Raw genomic sequence first — 19,478 nt, forward strand, 5'->3', positions numbered from 1 at the left:
AGGGCTAAATTTATGCAGCACAAGAATTTAGCTGAATTTCCCATGAGTCTTTGTACAACTCTAACCTTGTAGGATGACTTATGGAGTGATTACAATTCTTTATTTGAAAGAAACTCAATTATTTGAATAGGTCTGACTGAGTTGAACTAGTAAATTACCACTTTTCCTGTAATAATCTGTTATTTCCTAAAATGTAGACCCTTTTAGAAAAAGGTCACATTTACATGTACTTTTCTTGGTCTTTAGGAGTTTCCATTTAAGTATAAATCTTGGGGTTAATTAAATAAATCAGCGTCTTCTAACAAAGTAACAAAACAATCCCCTTATGATGTCAGATAACAGTAATAAAGTAAATCACTTGTATTAAAGGAATGTCTATTATCAGCAACTTCACAAAGCTGCAATGCTTTTGAACCGTTTTACACTGAACCTTCGCTCTAGACAAGTAGACATAGTTTATTTCAACAAAACGTTTCCACGAGGTAACAAAGTCACAGGATCCTCTCAAGACCAGGTCCACATATTCAGGTTTTAGCCAGATTTCTTACATGTTTTCATACAATAATACATACAATAATACTTACAGTAATCTAGATTAAACTGATGATTTTTTTTATAAACACATTTTGCTTTTTGTTCTAATTTCTATTGTCATAACTAAAGTTCTCTTTGAAGATGGTTAAACTTACACATATTGTTGCTGCTCTATGTGAAATACCAAAAAGGCAATCAACTTTTTAAGATCTGTAAAAACAGCCCTGTTTTCAACTAAGCGACATCAAAAGTTTTAGATGCTCAAATACTATATCTTAGTGTTTTATGAAGTGTTGAGGAAAAAATGAACAAAGAGTCTGAATGAGTTGGAAAAAAAATATAAACAACATTTATTAGAATAAGACAAGTAATGTTGAGTTGGAAATTCAGATACGCAACCAGAGCTCAAACATTGATATGGAGCACAGGAATATTGATGCTGAGCATGTTACCAGTGATATGATACCAGTAAGAAGAGAGAATAAGAGAGAAAATAAACAATAAAATTTCTTCTACAGAACCTAAGAGGAAGGTGACTTCTTCGAATTTGTTTAAAAAAATGGAAAAAAAAAAGAATAAAACTAAATTAAAATCACAATACTTTTGTTTTTACAGCACAACAAGAATTCAATCAAGCATTTCCTATCTGCTGGATCAATGCAATATTCCTAAAAATGGTCTGACAAGCTCTGCAAGAATCATACGTTCTGCACCCCAGGTCCCTTGTTTATTTTGACCTACTTTGTGATTTAATTCAGAGAACATAGAGGACAAACCAAAACAGATCACGACGATGGAAGGAGGGGTGATTGTGGTGCTTGTCGTTGTGTAACCTTGCCATTTGTGACATACTGGATAACAAAAATTAGTGACGTCTTCTTCAACTGGAAAGCTCGGATTCAGGCTTGTGCAAATGTAAGCTTCTGCAGGCATGTTTGTTCTGGAGTCAGTGTCGCTTGTGACCTGTTGAGGAAAGCATCGTATGATCAATGAAGTGATTCATGAGCTGCCATTTAAAAGGATTGAGACTTTTTTTTTTCCTCAGCTTTTTCCGGTCCCTGCAGAGACGTCCCAAGTTACAGCTGTCCATACACAAACCACGCCGGAGCTTCCATGTGGGACCATTGTAACTATAGCTACAGTTATTCAGAACTCTTTTTATACTAAAGCTTTTCTCTCCTCCCCTTTTCTCCTCCTCTCCTCCTCTCATCATTCCCTGTAGATATGGCCCTACCTCACTCTAACTAATCACCATGGCAACCTGGTAATCCCTGAACAGAGAAATTCTGTCTTCCTTTCTCTCCATCCTGCTCTCTTAAACACTCACAGAAAACAGGACAGCATGTACACACACGTGCACTTGCACATGAGTGGACATATTCACACTTGCACACAAAGTCATGCACACACTTTGTTAGAGACACTCATGAAATGGCACACTGGTGTTTACTGGTAGGACATATCTTACCAGTAGCGCATGCTTCCAAACATCACTGCGAGGATGATGCTTCTTGCTATTTTGTGAGAGGCTTTCTGTGGGATGCGAGGATTTAAACACACCGCCCTTGGGGCTGTGTGAGGAGATGCTGTTTGTGTGTGTGTGCTATTTATGTACACATTATGAATGCTCAGGTTTGTCAGTATTTGTTTACTAGAAATAAGTGTTTGTTTCTAAATTGATTTCACTCTCAGGTCAATGATTTCACGACCACAAGAGCCATTTACTTGAGTTATTTTCTTGCCTTTGTTACAGTGGCTCTTCTTTTGTACTTTTTTCCCAAGCAGGTCAATTAAAGGGACAGTTCTGCTGTTAAAATGAACTGTTCTTTATTTATTTACTAAATGTTTTACAACAATAATATACAGCCCACATGATTGTGAGATCAATATAAAGAATGTGACAATGGTCCAACGGTCGTTCTACATGTAACTTTTATAAATGGGTACATTTTGATGATAAAGCAGGTCAGTTTATTCACAATGAAAAAAAAAACAGATTTACAGTGGAAATAAAGAAAAAAAAGGCATGTAGGCCCTGAGGTGCAAATCCCAACATGTGACAAAACACAGCAAGAAAACCCAACACAAAACAAGAGAAAGTGAAATACAACATTTCTCAAAAAGGCAACAACAAAATTTTATTTCAAATTAAGAAGAATAAATGACAAGACAGCTAAGACAGCAACCTTTTATGCACACAGACCACAATATTCCACAAACCAGAGCCAGAACTTCAAAAACTTGACATTTCAGAAAAAAAAAATTTTAAAAAAAAGAAAAGAAAAATGGTGCAGGTCAGTTTGGGTTGAAAGCCAGGAAGTAGGCACTTGAAATATAACTAGAAATGTGATAATATTCTTATTTGTTTACTTATTTGGGGTTTTGATGTATATTTTTATGTATCTTTTCTTATATATTTACTGTATTGGTGATATTAAATATCCGGCGCAATGTGAATTTTGCAATGATCCTATGGGGATGACATTAGATTGTCTTGCTTTTTTAATGTCCGAGTATATGTGGATGACTGTGTGAGACATCTATGTAATTATTGTGTACATGACCTACTTCCCTTGTGGAAAAGAAAAAAAGAAGAGTTTGCTTTGTTTTTTGTTTATATCTATTGCATAGCTGCTGTCTTTTTTTTAAATTAGTGTTTTTCTTTTAGACAACAGCTGAGACAAACATATTTTATCACTGATTTTTTTCCTTTTTCTTAAATTACATAAAAATTGTGAAGCCAAATTGTGTGAGACTTGTCTGAGACGTAGAAGACGAGGAAACAAAGTAAAAATTCCTATTTTCTGTCTAAGACACATTATGTTTTCTTATGTTATCTGTTACCTTGGGGCCACCACCATTGCAGCTTTATTTGACCACTACAGTGAAAAGAAGGCTGATTCACATGTGTCTTTACACACTGCAACAGTTTTGCTGAGTGTTCTCTGCAGTGTTATGAGACCCCTTCCACTATACTTGCTCTAATCATCTAATCAATAAAGCCCTTTCTCTTGACAGAGACAGCTGTTGGAAATGAGCCTGAATCTCAAGAGAGATCAATTGGCTGACTGACAAGTCAGATGGATACCTGCACATACCCTAATCAAGTGTATTTATCTTTTAGGTGGAATCTAACTGGATGGCAGGGTGCTAATGTGGGAGTTAGATTTGCTGCAAGGTCAACTTCTGCACTTGGCAAACAACGGTGTCTGTTAACATGGCAACTATCAACAACAAAAAGTCAGGATTACGATGTGACTCATTTGTAATGTCTAACATTGACCACTAGATGGCACATGAAGGTGACTCGAAAAATCAATTAAATAAACAAAGTACACAACACAATTCAAAGCAGTGTATCTATGAATATGTGTGTGCACGTATATTAACGACATATCTTGGTTTCTGTGTCTCAATGTGTTGTGTATGGCTGTATCTGAGTATACATGTGTCCATTTTTATAAAAGTTCAGTGTGGCCTATGAACTGGATGCTGCAGGGTCATGTGTTCTGCTCCTGTGAAAGGCAGTCTGTGTGTGCAGTAGTGGTAGACCAGCTCAGGGATACTGGAGAAGACACAGCTGCTTTGATCCAACGTATAGCCTAAGCCCTTACTGCTCTTAGTCTGGGCCACGATGATGTGCACACAGCTTTGACTTGTCCTAAAAGGGAAAGAACAAAGATATGAACTTCTGATTTTAAAAAAAAAACAAAACAAAACACAAAGATTGACAGTCTTTTTAAGTAGAACAAGTTAAACCCACAGATGCTGAAAATTGGAGTAGTACAGCTTCTCGCTCAAATGAGGCTGTGTATTTTCCGAGTTCAGTGGATGTGTAAATGGGGTTAATGATGTGGACTCAAATGAATGAGCAGGATCCAACAAATGTGCACTCAGGCATATGAACACATACTCATTCACACACACACAATCACACTGCAGGATTTCAGACTTCATCCTAGAGAACCTGCTGCTGGCACTCTTGTTGGAACTATCTGTATATCACAACTTCTGATGAGCCTTAGAGGTTATCTGTACAAAAGCAGCTATTGTAGCTCCTTAAAAAGGTCAAATCCAGGTTTGGTCTTTGTTAGACAGAAGGTCAAAAAGAAGCAACAGTATTCATATCTTAGCTTTAAAAGACAACGTAAGACATTACATACATAAATGCTCCATCAATGTGAAGTTGTTGACAGTGCTGTAAATGATCTAAACATACCGTTACCTGGCATTGCCATCACATATCTAAAGATAAACTGCACTACAGTACAATAAAGAAGATTTTAAACGATTGTATGCATAATTATTTAGATGCTGCCCTGTATATAATGCATGCACTGCACACATGCGCGCACTCACTTTAGAGCGATGGAGTATTTGCTGGTTCCTGATTCGCTGTCTCTCACCAAGAAGCTGGCCTCCCTGCAGCGCTGCAGCTGAGCCTCAGCCTGCTGCCGAGTCACACTGCCATGGTACCAACTTTAAGACATGGGGGAGGAAGGTGGGGGGAGGGTATGCCAGATGCAAAATGACAACAGATCAGATATATTTTGCACTGTGATATATGTAAATAATTCATATTTAAAGTTAATGATATGTAAAAGCCATCAGAGCCGAGGAAAAAAAAGATTAAACAGCTGATTTTAAGCCAGACATAGAGACACATACTCCAGAGTGACGTAATAATGTCAAAGGTAAGCTTGAGAAGGAAAAAGGATTTAAAAAAAGGAAACAAAAGAAAAGAAACAAACACCAAATAGGTGGCTCTACAGAATGTTCAGACATGAGGTGTTGCTGACAGTAGCTGCAGGCAGGGGCCATATATAAACAGGCTGAATGCAGTCATGATGCTGGGAGGCAAAACACATTGACATTCAACTACAACATGAGAGAAACAAACGCTAACAGGCTGTCGGCATGTTTTCCATAACTCCCACATGGAAATAAAGGCCATGCTTAACCAGGTGAATAGTGTGAAGGGTTTGCAAGTAAAATAAGCCTTTTCTGTCTGCTCAGTCAAGTCTCACCTGAAAGTTGCACCCTGAGTCTACTATTTACATTTAACATCCAATCATAAGGGCACGATGGCTTTTTGCTCCCAGTAACATGTACAGTTCTTTATTGAGTTATTGTGTAATCAAATGTGAATTAGCATTCTGTCGCAATGTAGGCCTTCTGTACCATACCAGTAATGGTCGAGAGCAAAAGTTGATGAAACGTTGCTTGATCATTATCGTTATCATCTGTAATAACGAGGGCATTGTTCCCTACAAAGGCAAAGAGCTGCAGTAACACCAAAAACAATGCAGCCTTATTCTGTCCAAACAAATGGAAGGCAGAGCAACACTGACAAAAGATTAGAAGTGTGCTTCACTGTTTAGAGTTTATTAAAAAAAAAAGTGGGTCATTTTGACAAGACCTGATAATAAATAGGCAGTAGATACAGATGTCAAAACATCTCAACCCATCTCGTTTGTTTAGTTCTTTTCATTTACTAATCTTTTACAAGGTTGTGATGTTTGGTCCAGCCTGACAAACGGAGGGGAGGTTGTGTGTTTGTGTGTGTGTCTGTGGGTGTGTTTGTGTGTCATCACTGGTCTCCTAACAGAAACATAAAAAAAAGTTTAGACTGTGCCCTGTGGGTATTTAACTGGATGTTGACAGACTTAGTGTCAACCCAGGAACTACAGGCTTTCTAAAAATGTACTGCTTTAAATCTGCCCTGTAAGAAGGTTGCTATACTTTACTGAATTGTATTCTTCGTGTAATCATTTATTCTTAACCTTTCTGAAACATTCTTAATCTAAGCTTGATGGCTAACCCGTGATTCAGCTCTGCAACATTTCACAGACAACATTTTTTTTTTAAAAAGACACGGACATGAGGTCCTAAAACTGGCAAATATTTTGCTGGAAAAGACATAATCTGTCTTGCAACTCATATATCATGACTAAAAAAGGTAGGAGTAATGGTGATATGACATATTGTTGTTCATGTGCAAGCTCCATATTTTGGTACAGAGGTGGAGCTCAAGATGAGCATTTGATATAGCTTCTGTATGTCAGAATCAAGATCAGCAAAAGCCAGATTAGTTACATGTTAGACTGTGCTTATTTGAGGAATCTGAAAGAAGATTTCTACACAATTGAAGTTAGTGTGTTTTTGACAAAAACTTTACAGCTGTGTTATATGTCAATAAACTGTCAATAGACTGTGACTTGGTAAAGTTTTAAACCACCATTTCATTAAAAGTAGCACACAAAAAACGTATCAAGTGAGATTTTTTACTTACTGAAAAACTCATCTTAAAAAAACAAATTCATCTTGAATATGATGGCAGCAACACTTTTTGAAAAAAGAAAAAATTAGGGCCAGGCCATGTTATCACTGTGTATCATCCAGTAGTTCTGCTGCAAGACCGAGACGAACGTTGTCCTATTCTCGTCTGACATAGATTCCAGCAGTTTGCAGTTCTGAGGTTTACTTTGTTTTAGTGTTTCATGATGCACAAAAGGTTTTCAGTTCATAAAAAGGTCTGAACTGCAGACAGTAATGCAATCCTGCATCATCAAGGATGTGGACTTTTAAAATCTCAATCCTGAATAGATTTTCAAATTTAGATTCATTTGATCCCAATGTGACTTTTTCACATTGCCTTCAGACCCTTTTAAACAAGCTTTGGCCCAAACAAGACATGACCTAGGTGGTCACTTCTCATTTGCATGACGTGGCTTTAAACTGGATTAGTGGATTATGCAGTGCACTGTATCTACATCAAAAGATTTTTCTAAGTGTACATGAGTCTGTGCGATGATTTCCACAACAAATTCAGGTCTGCTTTTAAACAATGCTGGTTGCAGCTTGAAGACTCAGGAAGCATTAAGCACTGATTTTTGATTTTTCCGCCATGTCCTTGCACCAATGTCTAAAGATAGTCTCAGATTCTATTTTTCTTTAAGGTATACTGATGGGATATTTAGAGCTGTTGATATTTTATTTTAAGATTTGAAAATTGCTCCAAAATTTATAAACATAGATTTTTTTTAAGGTGCTCTCTAAGGTGCTCTTTTTATAGGCAAATATTTTATTGACCTGTTAATGAAGTTAATTGGCTGCAACATGTTCCATCAGAAATGTTGGCTTTGTCAACCTTTGACTGATCCTCCCATTCAGAAACACAGCTGCCACCAAATCAAAGACAAACCCATTTTTTTTAAGCTCTATGAAACATCTCACTTTCAATGTTTAATTTATCTTCTATGTTCCATGCCACCACAGGGTGGTTTCTCTTCTCTTCAAGCCAAAGAATGTGGAGTTTGTGAATGAATCAACGAATGAATGAATGAAATAAAAAATAAAAAATTATGCAAATCATTAGTAGATATTACATTTGGTTGTCAGTCTTTTGTAAGTGCCTCACATGGATCATTTCTCTTTCCCCTTAAGTGCAGCATTTCTTCTTTGTCCTTACCTCTGCTTCTCTAGAGGCAGGCTGGAGTCCATTTTGGCTGTCTCCCAATCCAGTGTGGCACTGGGGGAAGTAGGAGATGGTGGGGAAAGTTTGGTCGGGCTGGATGAAGGTGAGAGCGGAGACAGCTTAAGAGTGGGGTAAGAAGGAGATGGTGAGGTGAGAGGGGAGAGTTTTAGAATAGGAGAGGATGGGAAGGATGGGGAAGTTGAGGTTGATGGAGAAGTCAAGACAAGTGTCTTGTGGCTCCAGTTCCTCTGTCTCAGAGTTTGTTGCTGCTGCTGGCGGCCAGAGGTTGAAATATTTTCTGTACCGGAAGAGCAATCCACTGCTTCAAACTGAGCTAGAGGTAGAAAGAAAGATAATATCAACTACAATCAAATAAAATCCTGTCAAAGCATGCCAGAGCTTCTAAAATAAACATACATTTCTGGAAGTTAATTCAGACAGAAGGTTTTGTTTCCTCTCTATAACAAACACAGAATTGTTGTGGTGTGTTTGTGCTGTACAAATGAAATTCATGGCATCCTTCCTCCACACCCAACATCTCCACCCTTCCTACGTCTTTTCTATACCTGACAATGCTCTAACAATGTCCTCCTTTCTCCACTCCCAGGGCAGTTCGTACTCTCCAGCCGGACGGACATCGGACTCTGGTCGCGTGACAGGGATCCACACCCCCTCATTGTCACCTTCCAGTCCCCCTTCATAGGGTGTGTCGTAGATGTTTAGGGGTGAAAGTGTTCCCTCTTCTCCCTTAGCCTCTTTCTGGCCTTGATCCAGTAGTACACACACTTTCAGAAGGTCTTTGGAGCCCCGTCTACGAACCTCTGCAGCAGAACATGTACATAGTTATGAAAAATCATTTGCAAGTGAGCTTAATAAGAGCTTAACTGCTTAAGAAATGTATTTAGTCTCCTTGAATAGGTTACCGTGTATCCAAATTAGATAAACTCTAACATTTTAAATTTCTTTATCAGGACAAACTTAGAGAATAGACAACAATAATTTCTTAGTTTAGAATAACCTATTTTCATGATGTGCATGCTTTCAGACTGTAGGAAAAAAATCACACAAGGCAAACGTGCACTTTCTGGACAGGAAGAACCAAAATCGGTCCATACGAGTCGGTAAGTATTAACATATAACTATTTCGACATTGCAAATAATTGCACCTTTGTGCCATTAATCATCAATTACTGCATGTGTTGCAGAGTTCTCATAACCTGCTTTTATAATGTAGAATTGATGGTTCACAGCAGACTTCATAAGTCTAATGTCAAAACTGTCAAGATGAGCAGAGTTATCAGAGAAAAACGCTTTTATTGATGCATCGCGATGTGGATGTGGATCGACTTACAACTGATGGGGTTTTTTTTTAACTTTTTTTTAACTATTTACAAATCACGTAATGTTGAGGAATGAGAATGTTGAAGTGCAGCACCCAGTGCTGCTGGACCCAGCTGGACAATGACTAGGGAAGAAATTGCGCTGAGTGGGGGAGAATGAGCTTGCTGCCTAAATGGAGGGGAAAACTTTTTTACTTGTAGAGAGAGGGTTTACAAAAACAAAAGAAGGCATGGATCTTCCCAGGAGTAAAGTTTATATTAAAACAATAAAAAGGTGAATGGTAAAGTGATAATTTTGCAGTCATCTGGTTCAGGCAATAGTCTGCAAATTGCAACAGTGCGTTCATAACAAATTAGGACAATGTTCTAAAAAGGAGGTGGATTGGGACATAACTTTAGAAACTGCTTGGAGCAGCTGAACAGAATCATAATAAAGGCAGAAGTTGTTTGAGGAATCATTTTAATGGACGGTTGTTTACAAAACTTAAATATAGGCTACACGTCAATATTATTTATTAAGTAGAAACCTTTGTTAAGTTTATCTGCAACCTGCTCTGATTGGTCTGTTCCACCCATGTGCTTAAAAAAGGGTGTTCTAACTGAACAAGCTGTCAGATATGAGCTGGTCATCCAGCTGATGCCTTGGCTGTTTGCCCGGTTTAAATGGAGAGAAAACTCCACCCACCTGGCAAGCAACTCCATCGCTCAGGTGGTAAATAGTGTGGACGCAGTACTCTGTGGCATGGACATGACAGACATAATGCCTGAAAAGGAAATCTGACCAGCACCTTCTGCTTTTATTGGTGGTTTTGTTTTTTTTGGAGAGTCTGATTCCATAAGCGAGATGTGAGAGTGCAAACAAACTATGATGCAAATCAGAGACGCAGATTCTGGTCTGCCTACAAATGTAGGTCTCTGTTCAGTTCAAGTAAACCAAATACAGGAAACAGACTCTATCACAAAGGGCTTTGTGAGTAAGCACGACCACAACATACGGCAACAGGCAGCTCTGGCCGAGAGATTTAATGTCCCATACTTAGACGTGTTGTGAAGTTCCGATAGGAATGTGGTCAAACAAAAACCACTACGTTGTGATGTTAGCGCTTAAGGCAGGGGTCGCAGATTCCGGTCCTCAAGTGCTGCAGTCCTGCAAGTGTTAGGAGTTTCTCTGCTCCAACACACCTGGCTCAAATTGATAGCTAATTAGAAGATTTATGCAGAGTTTGATGTCAAGTTCTGCATAAGTCTGCTAATTAATAATTTGGGTTGCGTGATGTGTGTCAGGTGTGTTTCAGCAGGCAAACTTCTACTTTCGCAGGGCTGTCACTCTCAAATGCCCCCATGTTTAAAGGAATAAGGGGTTTATAAGCTATAGATAGAAAAATGGGAGTCTTATTTTTGCTAAATGTATCGTGCTCCAATGTTATTTGTGTTTTAATTGATTTGTAAAGGAAAGGAAAGAAAAGGAAAAGAAAGTATAAAATTGTTTGTGAAACCTGTCCATCAGCAGAAATAAAGACAGATCCTCATTAAGAACTTCACTTTTATTTGTACTTTTTTCCTGCCATTTTTGGGAAATTTACTTGTTATGTTTCCTTGCAGCCTGCCAGGTAGCCTGTGTGTCTGCACTATTGTGTTACCAAACAATGGAGTTACAGGAAGAAAAGGTCAACATAGTTGCTGATTGGTTGAGTTACCGGGCCACTTCCTGACTGCTGGGAAATAATTGGGTAGGAAAAAAGATGGGGACATGTATGTTAAGGCAGGGGGAGTAGGGGACATCTTGTCATTATTGTCATACACAGGGGAACATAACGTGTCGGGTGTTGTGTGTTTGTGTGTGTGTGCGTGTGTGTGTATGGGTGGATAGAGTTGGGGGGGGGGGGGGGGGGGGTTCTGGGACCAAAGTCCTATCCAGAGAATGGGGCAAAGGAAACAGAGGCAGGAGACAGGAAGCTGGAAGAGGAAACTGCACCCATTGTCCCTGCACAACAATGTTACTATAGCAACCGCCAGCGGCAAGGGAAATCAGCGGAGAGATGGGGTCCAGCTTAAAGTCTCTTTAAAAGCATAATTTAGTACAAATGTGAGTGTGTACTGACAACAGTATGTGACAACGTGAAGTTTTCATGTAAGTAGTTCTCACATGACGGCTAACTGACTCCAGCTGTGCATTTATAATTACAGCTTCATCCCGTGTTTGGTGATTTTACCAAACTGGATGATGCAGTGTTAAATGCAGTGTTTTTACATTCTGGAAAGCTCATGATACGGTATAAGATGTCTCCTTACCACTTTTCTAAGATGGAGAGTGACCTTGACCTCACCTGTGATAATCACCTGGGCATCATATGGCTCCATGTACCCATCATTGACCCCTGCTCTCTCAGCTTCTCTCTGTTCCTTGGTTTTCTCTGCATCAAAAGGGTCTGCATAGTCCTCTAGAATAATCAACTGGAGAAAGGAAACAAAGCATGACCTGCTACTTTTTCACATGTTGCATTACCAAAAGACAACAGAGAAGTGGAAATCTGATACACATCAGTGTGTGTGCTTGAGTATACCCATGTGTGTATGTGGTGTCCATGACTGAGTGACAAGTAGTGAAGGGACAAGCGGAAATAGTTGTACAAAGAGGTCAGTGCATTGTGTTTGCCTGTTTGATCTGACACAATGTAGTGAAACTGCATTGTGTTCTTTTGAGAAGGATGGAAATTGAATACAAGCTTATGAACTAAAGTTGAAATAAAAACACAAAAAAAAGCACTGACCTTAACAGTGAAGCTGTTTTTATGCACTATACTGAATTTTCATCTGCATGTTTCCATATTTGTTCATTTTTATAATTAAACGGTTTGCATATGATTATTATGTTTGGTGTAGCTCTTCGTGATCAGCAACTCACCGTAGTTTTAATGTCTGTTTTTCCTTTTTCGTTTTCGGACAGCTTCTGTTCACTTATCTCGTTGAGTTTGGAGGTCTTGTCGTGTTTTTCCACTTTGATCATCCTGCTAATGTAAGCCTGCGCCAGACTCGAGGTCCTCACCGGGCGGTTCTCATCTGTTGTCCCAGTCTCCAATTTGGAGTTCTTCCGACCTTTCCCAGTTGTAAGACTGTCCCAGACAGCCCCGCCATAACCAGCGTTGTTACGACCCAGTTCAATAGCGGAATTTTTCCTGTTTCTTCCTGCCAACAAACCCCCAACTCCTCCATCTTTACGATGATTTCCTTTCAAACTTTCTCGTGAAAACGTTGGTTTGGGTCGAGTTTGTGCACCAGATTCAGAGGCCGAGCGGACCCTTTCGTTTCCATTTTTCAGGTTGATGGGAAAATCTTTGAACCACTTTGCCATGACTCTCAAGGATTCTCACGAATGGAACAAGTGAATAAATCGGTGTTCTTCACCACTTTCTTGCATTGGCCGCCTCTGCGCGCAACAGTTCCAACTTTACGCACACTTACTGTGTCCAGCTCTAGGTTAAAGTAAAGTTGATATGCAGGTAGATCTATTTATTAATTGATGTTTTTTTTGTTTTTTTTTTAAATCCAACCACGCAGAACTAACTTTTAAATGATGTGCTGACTCCTCGTGTCTGAAACGTCCTGATCAGACTTCTGGTGCGTCTTGGAGGTCTTTGGCCAGAGGCTGTGTTGTCACCCTCCACCTGCTCCAACAACTATCCCTGCAGTTTGAACAACAACTTCTGTAGCGCGTAAATTCGAAAGAATTGGAAGTTTTTCTTTGAACTCAGCAAAGATCCCATTCCCGGACCGTGATATTCAGACCGTGCGTTGAGTCTGTCGACTAAGTGAAGTGAATAGACGGAGGAAAGGTGGTGCGCACAGATGTCCCTGAAGTCTGGGGAGGAGCTGAATGGACAGGGGAGAGGAGGGGTTTTTCACTTATAAGGACACCAAGATGCAAGACAACACAGGAGTACACAAAGTCAGGGTTTGATTTTTTTTATAGGGCAATTATGTTCTTACAATTACACCTTTGATTATGCACGTTGCTGTCTCAGACATAAGCCACAAACTTCTTCTTATTTATTTACAGACTTTTGTACTGTTCACATAAATTTGTCTGACAATACCTATCCCAAAGCATAAAAACGAAGGGAAAAACACAAAAAACTGTGCCAAACCACAGCTACATTTTATGTATTGTTTCTTTGGGAGTGTCAATAATGCACTTGAATTTTTGATGACACAGATGCTTTGTTTATGACCTTTCCAGAATTAGAATCAGAAACACTTTTATTGCCATTGTCAGGTCTTACAAACTAGATTTTTTTTCCTGGTGTAATGGTGCAACATTAGAGCAAAGAATTTAGTAGAAAAAAATAAATAATAAAACTTTGATAGCAATAAAAAGTACTTTTCATGCTTTCTATTTTAGTTATAACTAAAATCTAGTTTCGTTAACTAATCTATTTTATAACTAAAATAGAAAGCATTCTTATAATATATTCCAAATATACATAGGAGTACTTTCTATTTTAGTTAATTTTTATTGTTTAGTTCCTTTTGTATTGTTTGTTAATTTTTGTTTGTCTGTGTCTGTTTTAATATTTTCCTGACGCTAAGTTTCCAGAAATAGCTTGTGTCGTAGCCTACTTAGTTTTTTTGTTTTGTTTTGTTTTGTTTTGTTTGTTTTTTAAGTGTTATTCTACTTTTTAGTACTTGAGTACCGAAGGCTTGGTACTGAGTAATGATCCTGTGCTTCATAGAATTTGCTCCACCTCGTGGCAAATTGAAAAAACACAATCATCGAGGCATGTACATTCTTTATTAACCTTGAAGCATCTCTAGCTGGGAAATTCCCTGTTTATTGAGGTTGTAACGATTATAACTTTTTTTTTTTTTTTTTTTTTAATGTAGAATAAAAGTAGTTTATCATTTTCAGCAAGTGTGTAACAAAGTATCTAAACTCAGTGAATGACTGACGTTCTGAATGTACCAATCCAAACTCAACATTTACATCTAGTTCCGCCTACTTTGGCGCGTCAGCCCAATCACAGAGCTCTCCCTGGCGGCGGTGGGCGGGTTGGTCACATCGCCGACAAAAGGTAACAGGTTGCATTCCCAGAAGCATAATGAACTTGTTGCGGCGATAAATTCCACAAGGGCTGTTCTTCTACCCACTTTCCGAGTGGGCTTTGATGGATCTGTGAAAATATTTGAATTACCCTCCGTCTGCGGGAAGAGGAGCGTTGTAATCGGAACCGAGGGATAAGTTCAGGATAAGAGGTAACTTTTCAGTTGGATTTCAACCTCTCATAGCCAGACGGCTAAACCAGACAGTCACCACCTCGCAGACAGTTAAACGCTTTGTAAGCCATTTTTCTGCTGTTGTGAGACACTACTTTCCTCCTTTAATTGACTGAACAAGCCATAGGTTGTAACAGAAGTATGTCACAGGGGGTCTTTATTATTTGCCAGTTTAGCTGGACAGCTAACTATTCTGGGTGGGAAAAAAGAGACTATATCGGCTAACTTCAGGATGACGTTTAAGCAATGTGAAATGACTGACAAAAGTTTATGTTAAAGCTTTAATGGTCTGTAAAAGTAAGATCTAATTAATAACAAAATTATTTAAATATTAAATTCGTTTTCTTTTTATGCGTACACGCTTTAAAAGATCAGAGATGTGAGTGAAGCAGCGTCTCTTGTGCACACCTGTGCTACCAGGTGATGTTGTTGGTAAAACTGTTCACCGAGATACAGTAAAGCTGCGCAGTTCATGTCTCTAAGCTCTATGTAAACATGTTTAAATGCACTGCATGAGCAGAGAATAAACAAGACCCGGACAGTTTATGCATCTCTGTAGAAGAGTGGAACTCTCACAGCTCAGACGAAACTGATGACATAATCTGCTGCAGATTATGGAAGTAGAGAACTGATTATTTTATTGTTTACAATAGTTTCAGTGTAACCTGGCACCAACACTGTTTAAATTATACACATATAAGTTTTTTTCCCCCCTCTACTCATCTGTGAACTTGTCAGAAATAATCCTCTCTTTTACTTTCTGCACAAGTAGATGCTTGGATGGAGGAATAAGTGTCAGGAATGTAGGAGAAAGGAGAGGCATTCTTATGCTACTAATACATGTCATTTGTGAACTGTTTGGTAACGGTGTACTCTGGCTTTGTCATGCCAATTAACTCTTGAATTTGCAAAGAGAAATAAATGGCCATTTGTTTAAGTGTGAAAGGGGAGCAGTGGCATGCGTGGAACGAGGACAAGTGTCTGGTTTTATGTCAAGAATGTAACTGAGAGGGAGAAACTCTAGGGACCAAGTGGATGACTGTCTGCTAAAAGACAAGGAGTTACTTAGACCCTTACATGGACTTTTCAGGTCTTGCCTGGAAAACTTATGATTGAAGAACACTTTGTGCACCTGTTTTATTTTCTTGGATGCTGATTCTCATAGAACTATCACACTAATTGTAATGCTCTATGAACTAACAGTGTAGATCCATCACCATTTAAAGTCATTCATTAAACAAAAATTTAGAATTTTAAAGCAGATCTCATGATAAACTTAGGAAAATGCAAACTTGACTTTGGGAATAGTAGTTACACCAATAAAATGAATAAATCAAAGATTACTCAACAGAGTTTCATCCATTCAGCACTTCCTGTTATCTTCTGTTCATCTGCATTGTTCGCAGTTTATGATGAGATTATCTTTACTTTGACCATTGTGCTAACAGGAGCTGCTGTAACGACAAATTTAATTAATCTCACATAGTTAAAACGATATATATTTAGCTTGCTACACACTCTTCATTCATGGTGTTCAGCATAATGAATGCCCAAAGGGTCTTTGCTCTTTAATGATACGTTTTGACTCAACTAACCTGCAACCTTGGCCTGTGTCATTTATAGACCAGGCCACAAAGATGATGATGATGCAATCACATGAGTCAGCAAAGGTGGTTGTGTGATTCCACAAGTTGCTGCTTCACTCACTGCCATCTACTAATTCTATTTTCCATTCCATCTCAGATCGTAACTGGGAGGCAACTCCAATTAAATTAACTGTGTTAGAATTCAATTGGAGACCAGAGGCAGAGGTCCCGTCAGCATAACTGCATGGTAATGACTGGCAAAAGCATCACTGTCTGCTGGGCAAGTAAGCCTGAAAAGGCCAGTCCATTGTTTATGTTATTAGAGGGCAATCAATTTGAGATTTTCATGGGCTGATGCTCATGTGGAATTTGTAAAGAGCAGAGTTGCCAAAGCCATTATGTAATGCTGATATCACATTTTGCATGTAATAAAGTAAAATAAATTGTATTAATAATGACTAAAGAAGTGCAGGAACAGATCTTAACTCAAACTTTATTTCATACTGTAATACATCAGCATTGCCTTTGTTTATACTTCAAGTCTCCACTGTTTGCTTTATTTTTACAACACATCAGCAAAATAAGTCTCAGTCTACTGGCAGATGTGTTATAATTTGTACTTTCTAAGTGTAGTAAAATAGTCACTAACCTAATAACCAGGCAGGTTAATAAGTTTAACACTAGTTGTAAACTCTGAATTTAGAGGAATTGTGAATATTGTCGCTGTATAAACACATTTTTAGGTTATGTACAGAATGTTTGTACAATTTCAAGATAACACTGAGTAACCTTAAGTGTGACTGACACTGCACAGTTAATCTTTCAGAGGTACCAAATGAAACCAGCTTTGGGGAATAACTTTAGAGGGAAGTTTGAGTGCTGAAATGTAGTTATTGAATCTTAACTTTTTCTAACCGTATGATTTTCAGGATGGTGTGAGGGGATCGTCTTTGCATTCACAGAATCGCTGCCCTTGTTTTCCGCCCCACATCAGCTGGACAAAGGGATGAGTTCCCCCTCACCCCTGTCCCTCTCTCTCCGTTGGCAGTGCATTCTTCCTCTGACACAAATAAAAAATTAAACCCATGAAACCCCATGCAGATGAGCAGATACAGAGAGGAAAAGAGTCTCTGCATTCCAGCTGCTCCCTTGTTAAGTCAGTCTGACCAGGCTTTCCATATCCATCCACTTAAGATAAGCATGTCACATTATATGATTGGATTATTTATTTATTTATTTGATGTCTATGCAACTATTACCAGTGCATGACATGTTTGCTTGAGCTCAGTGTAAAGACAGTAGGCTGCAGACTTCATGCACGACTTCACAAATTTGTTGTGACACAGTGCTTCCTCTGTGGTTCCCACAGGGTGGGAGAAATCATCTAACTGCACAAATCTGGTAAGTGGGTCTGTCAACGGACAGCGCCTGTGCATAAGAGAAACCTTCAAAGGTTCTTCATGCCATATTTAATGGCATCGTGTGTTCAGGCCAGTCATCAGACATACCTGTGTTTGTGATAGTACCTGTGTTGAAGCAAGGACCCTCCTTTGTTCTCATTGCTGACTGTATTTGATCCATTTCTTTCTCAGTACAGCTTTGCTTGTTTTCTGCTGAAACAACTCTCAAAATCAGTTTTTGAGTTAAATAAAAGTCTGTTGTTGAATAATGTATGGATGTGTGTGTCAGAGCAAAGCAGGGCTACATATTTGATGGTTACTTTTGTAGTCAGTTCATTGTGAGTGTGGGAGAGTGAGTTGATTGTAGGAACAGCCTGACTTGGGTTTTATCATACGAAGTACTGATAAGGAAGAGAAAAGCAGTGTGTTTTCTTTCTCTGGATTCACCCTCCCTCTCTGTCTGTCGGCCCACTTTCTGTCTCACTTCTGAGAGCTGTTGGGGGAAGTGGAAGGTACAAAGCAAAGGGAGTTCAGAAGGGAGTGTTGTAATGGTTTTACAGTGTGTTTAATGAACCACAGCATTGCAGTGATGAGTATTACAATGTCATCTAACACAAGGCATAATTATTTAAGGTGATGTTAGGAATGCTTATGACAGTGACTAAGCAGAGGGTGTGGTGAGTTAAAGCATGATTTTTTAAACTGATCATAAGTTGAGGACGAGTGAAGATTAGAAAAGCAAGGTGGACAGAAAAATGGTGAAGTCACGAGCACCTTTTATACAAAAATACAACCAAAATACGTCACAGAACAGAAGAGAAACTCAACACATACATGACAGATTGCAGATGACATTTCAAGTAATATTTTCACAGAGCAATAAATGATGGGTAATATACTTTATTTATCCCAGAGGAAAATTTACAGTGTTGTTGTAGGGTTTTCTTTTTTTGTTATTGTTTTTACAGTGGGTTTTTTTTTTTTTAAACAAACAAAAAAAACCCATTATGATTTCATCAGAAAATTTAAAGTGTAAGTGAAATATAAAATAAAGGTTAGTAAGAAAAATAAGATATTTTCTAAAAGTGAAGTTTAAAGTCTGATTTTAAAAGCTGTCTCAGTCTTGTTTAGAAAAAAAAAGAGCTCTGGTATTTGGCACAGAAACGTCCAAAATGTTTTAAAGGTTTAGTTTGTCCTCCCAGAGGGAGAGGCGTCTATAGATGTGTACTCTCCGGTTAATGACTAATAGAGAGAACAAAGTTCACAAAGGCAGTCAAGAGCTGGAAAGTTTCAACGCCTATAAATCTGGGTTTTCTATATTTAGTTAAAACAAACTCGTGTCACTTAGTTTTTCAGATTAATTTGTCTTTTGTTCAGGCATTCTTTGATTTCTTTATCAGAAGGATTTTTCAGTTTGATACAGATACTTTGGTACTTTTTAAAAGAACATGAATGATTGTAATTTTTAGAGTATGTATGTGTGTTTTATATTTAACGTCTTATGAAAATGATATCTTCCAGTTTAAAAACGTATCTTATCTGAGAGGACTTTGTGGGTTAACCGGAGCAAACATAATCAGAAGTTTAAAAAGTTTGAGAAGCTGCATAAGGAGATGATGACCTGATTTCCAGAACGCAGGCTGATAAAGATGAAATATTTTTTCAGTGTTTTCATCACACTTACTTTTTATTGCTATTTTCCACACCAAAAAAAAGGAAACGATTGAGCATCCAGCATGGTTACAGCGAGGCAAGATTTTAAGACAATCATCCTGGCTCGTAGTTGTGTGAGCTATCTGAGCTGTCTCAGATGCACTGCTCTTTTGAGGGCTATTCATGCAGTTGTAAATTAAATGAATGGGGGGGGGGA

The 19,478-nt window shown here is 38.5% G+C and overlaps 1 protein-coding gene across 1 annotated transcript; it reads right to left on the reverse strand.

The window, feature by feature from the left end:
- Positions 1-2,448: 2,448 nt before the first annotated feature.
- she (Src homology 2 domain containing E) lies at positions 2,449-13,144 on the reverse strand. The gene is made up of 6 exons (XM_079240324.1): positions 12,257-13,144; positions 11,679-11,805; positions 8,578-8,832; positions 8,006-8,345; positions 4,894-5,013; positions 2,449-4,195 (listed from the first exon to the last, which is right to left on the reverse strand). Exons 1-6 carry the CDS (start codon positions 12,701-12,703, stop codon positions 4,003-4,005), a joined length of 1,482 nt encoding a protein of 493 aa, XP_079096450.1. The 5' UTR covers positions 12,704-13,144; the 3' UTR covers positions 2,449-4,002.
- Positions 13,145-19,478: the final 6,334 nt, after the last annotated feature.

This window comes from Telmatherina bonti (genome assembly GCF_933228915.1).
Source record: "Telmatherina bonti genome assembly, chromosome: 5".
Classification (NCBI taxonomy): domain Eukaryota; kingdom Metazoa; phylum Chordata; class Actinopteri; order Atheriniformes; family Telmatherinidae; genus Telmatherina; species Telmatherina bonti.

Excerpts from the sequence above, each read along its gene's own strand:
- she (XM_079240324.1), bottom strand. The coding sequence starts at position 12,703 with ATGGCAAAGTGGTTCAAAGATTTTCCCATCAACCTGAAAAATGGAAAC. Across the intron at positions 5,014-8,005 it reads CTGCCTCTAGAGAAGCAGAG|TTGGTACCATGGCAGTGTGA; the intron begins GTAAGGACAAAG and ends CATGTCTTAAAG. Across the intron at positions 4,196-4,893 it reads AAATACTCCATCGCTCTAAA|GACAAGTCAAAGCTGTGTGC; the intron begins GTGAGTGCGCGC and ends TTTCCCTTTTAG.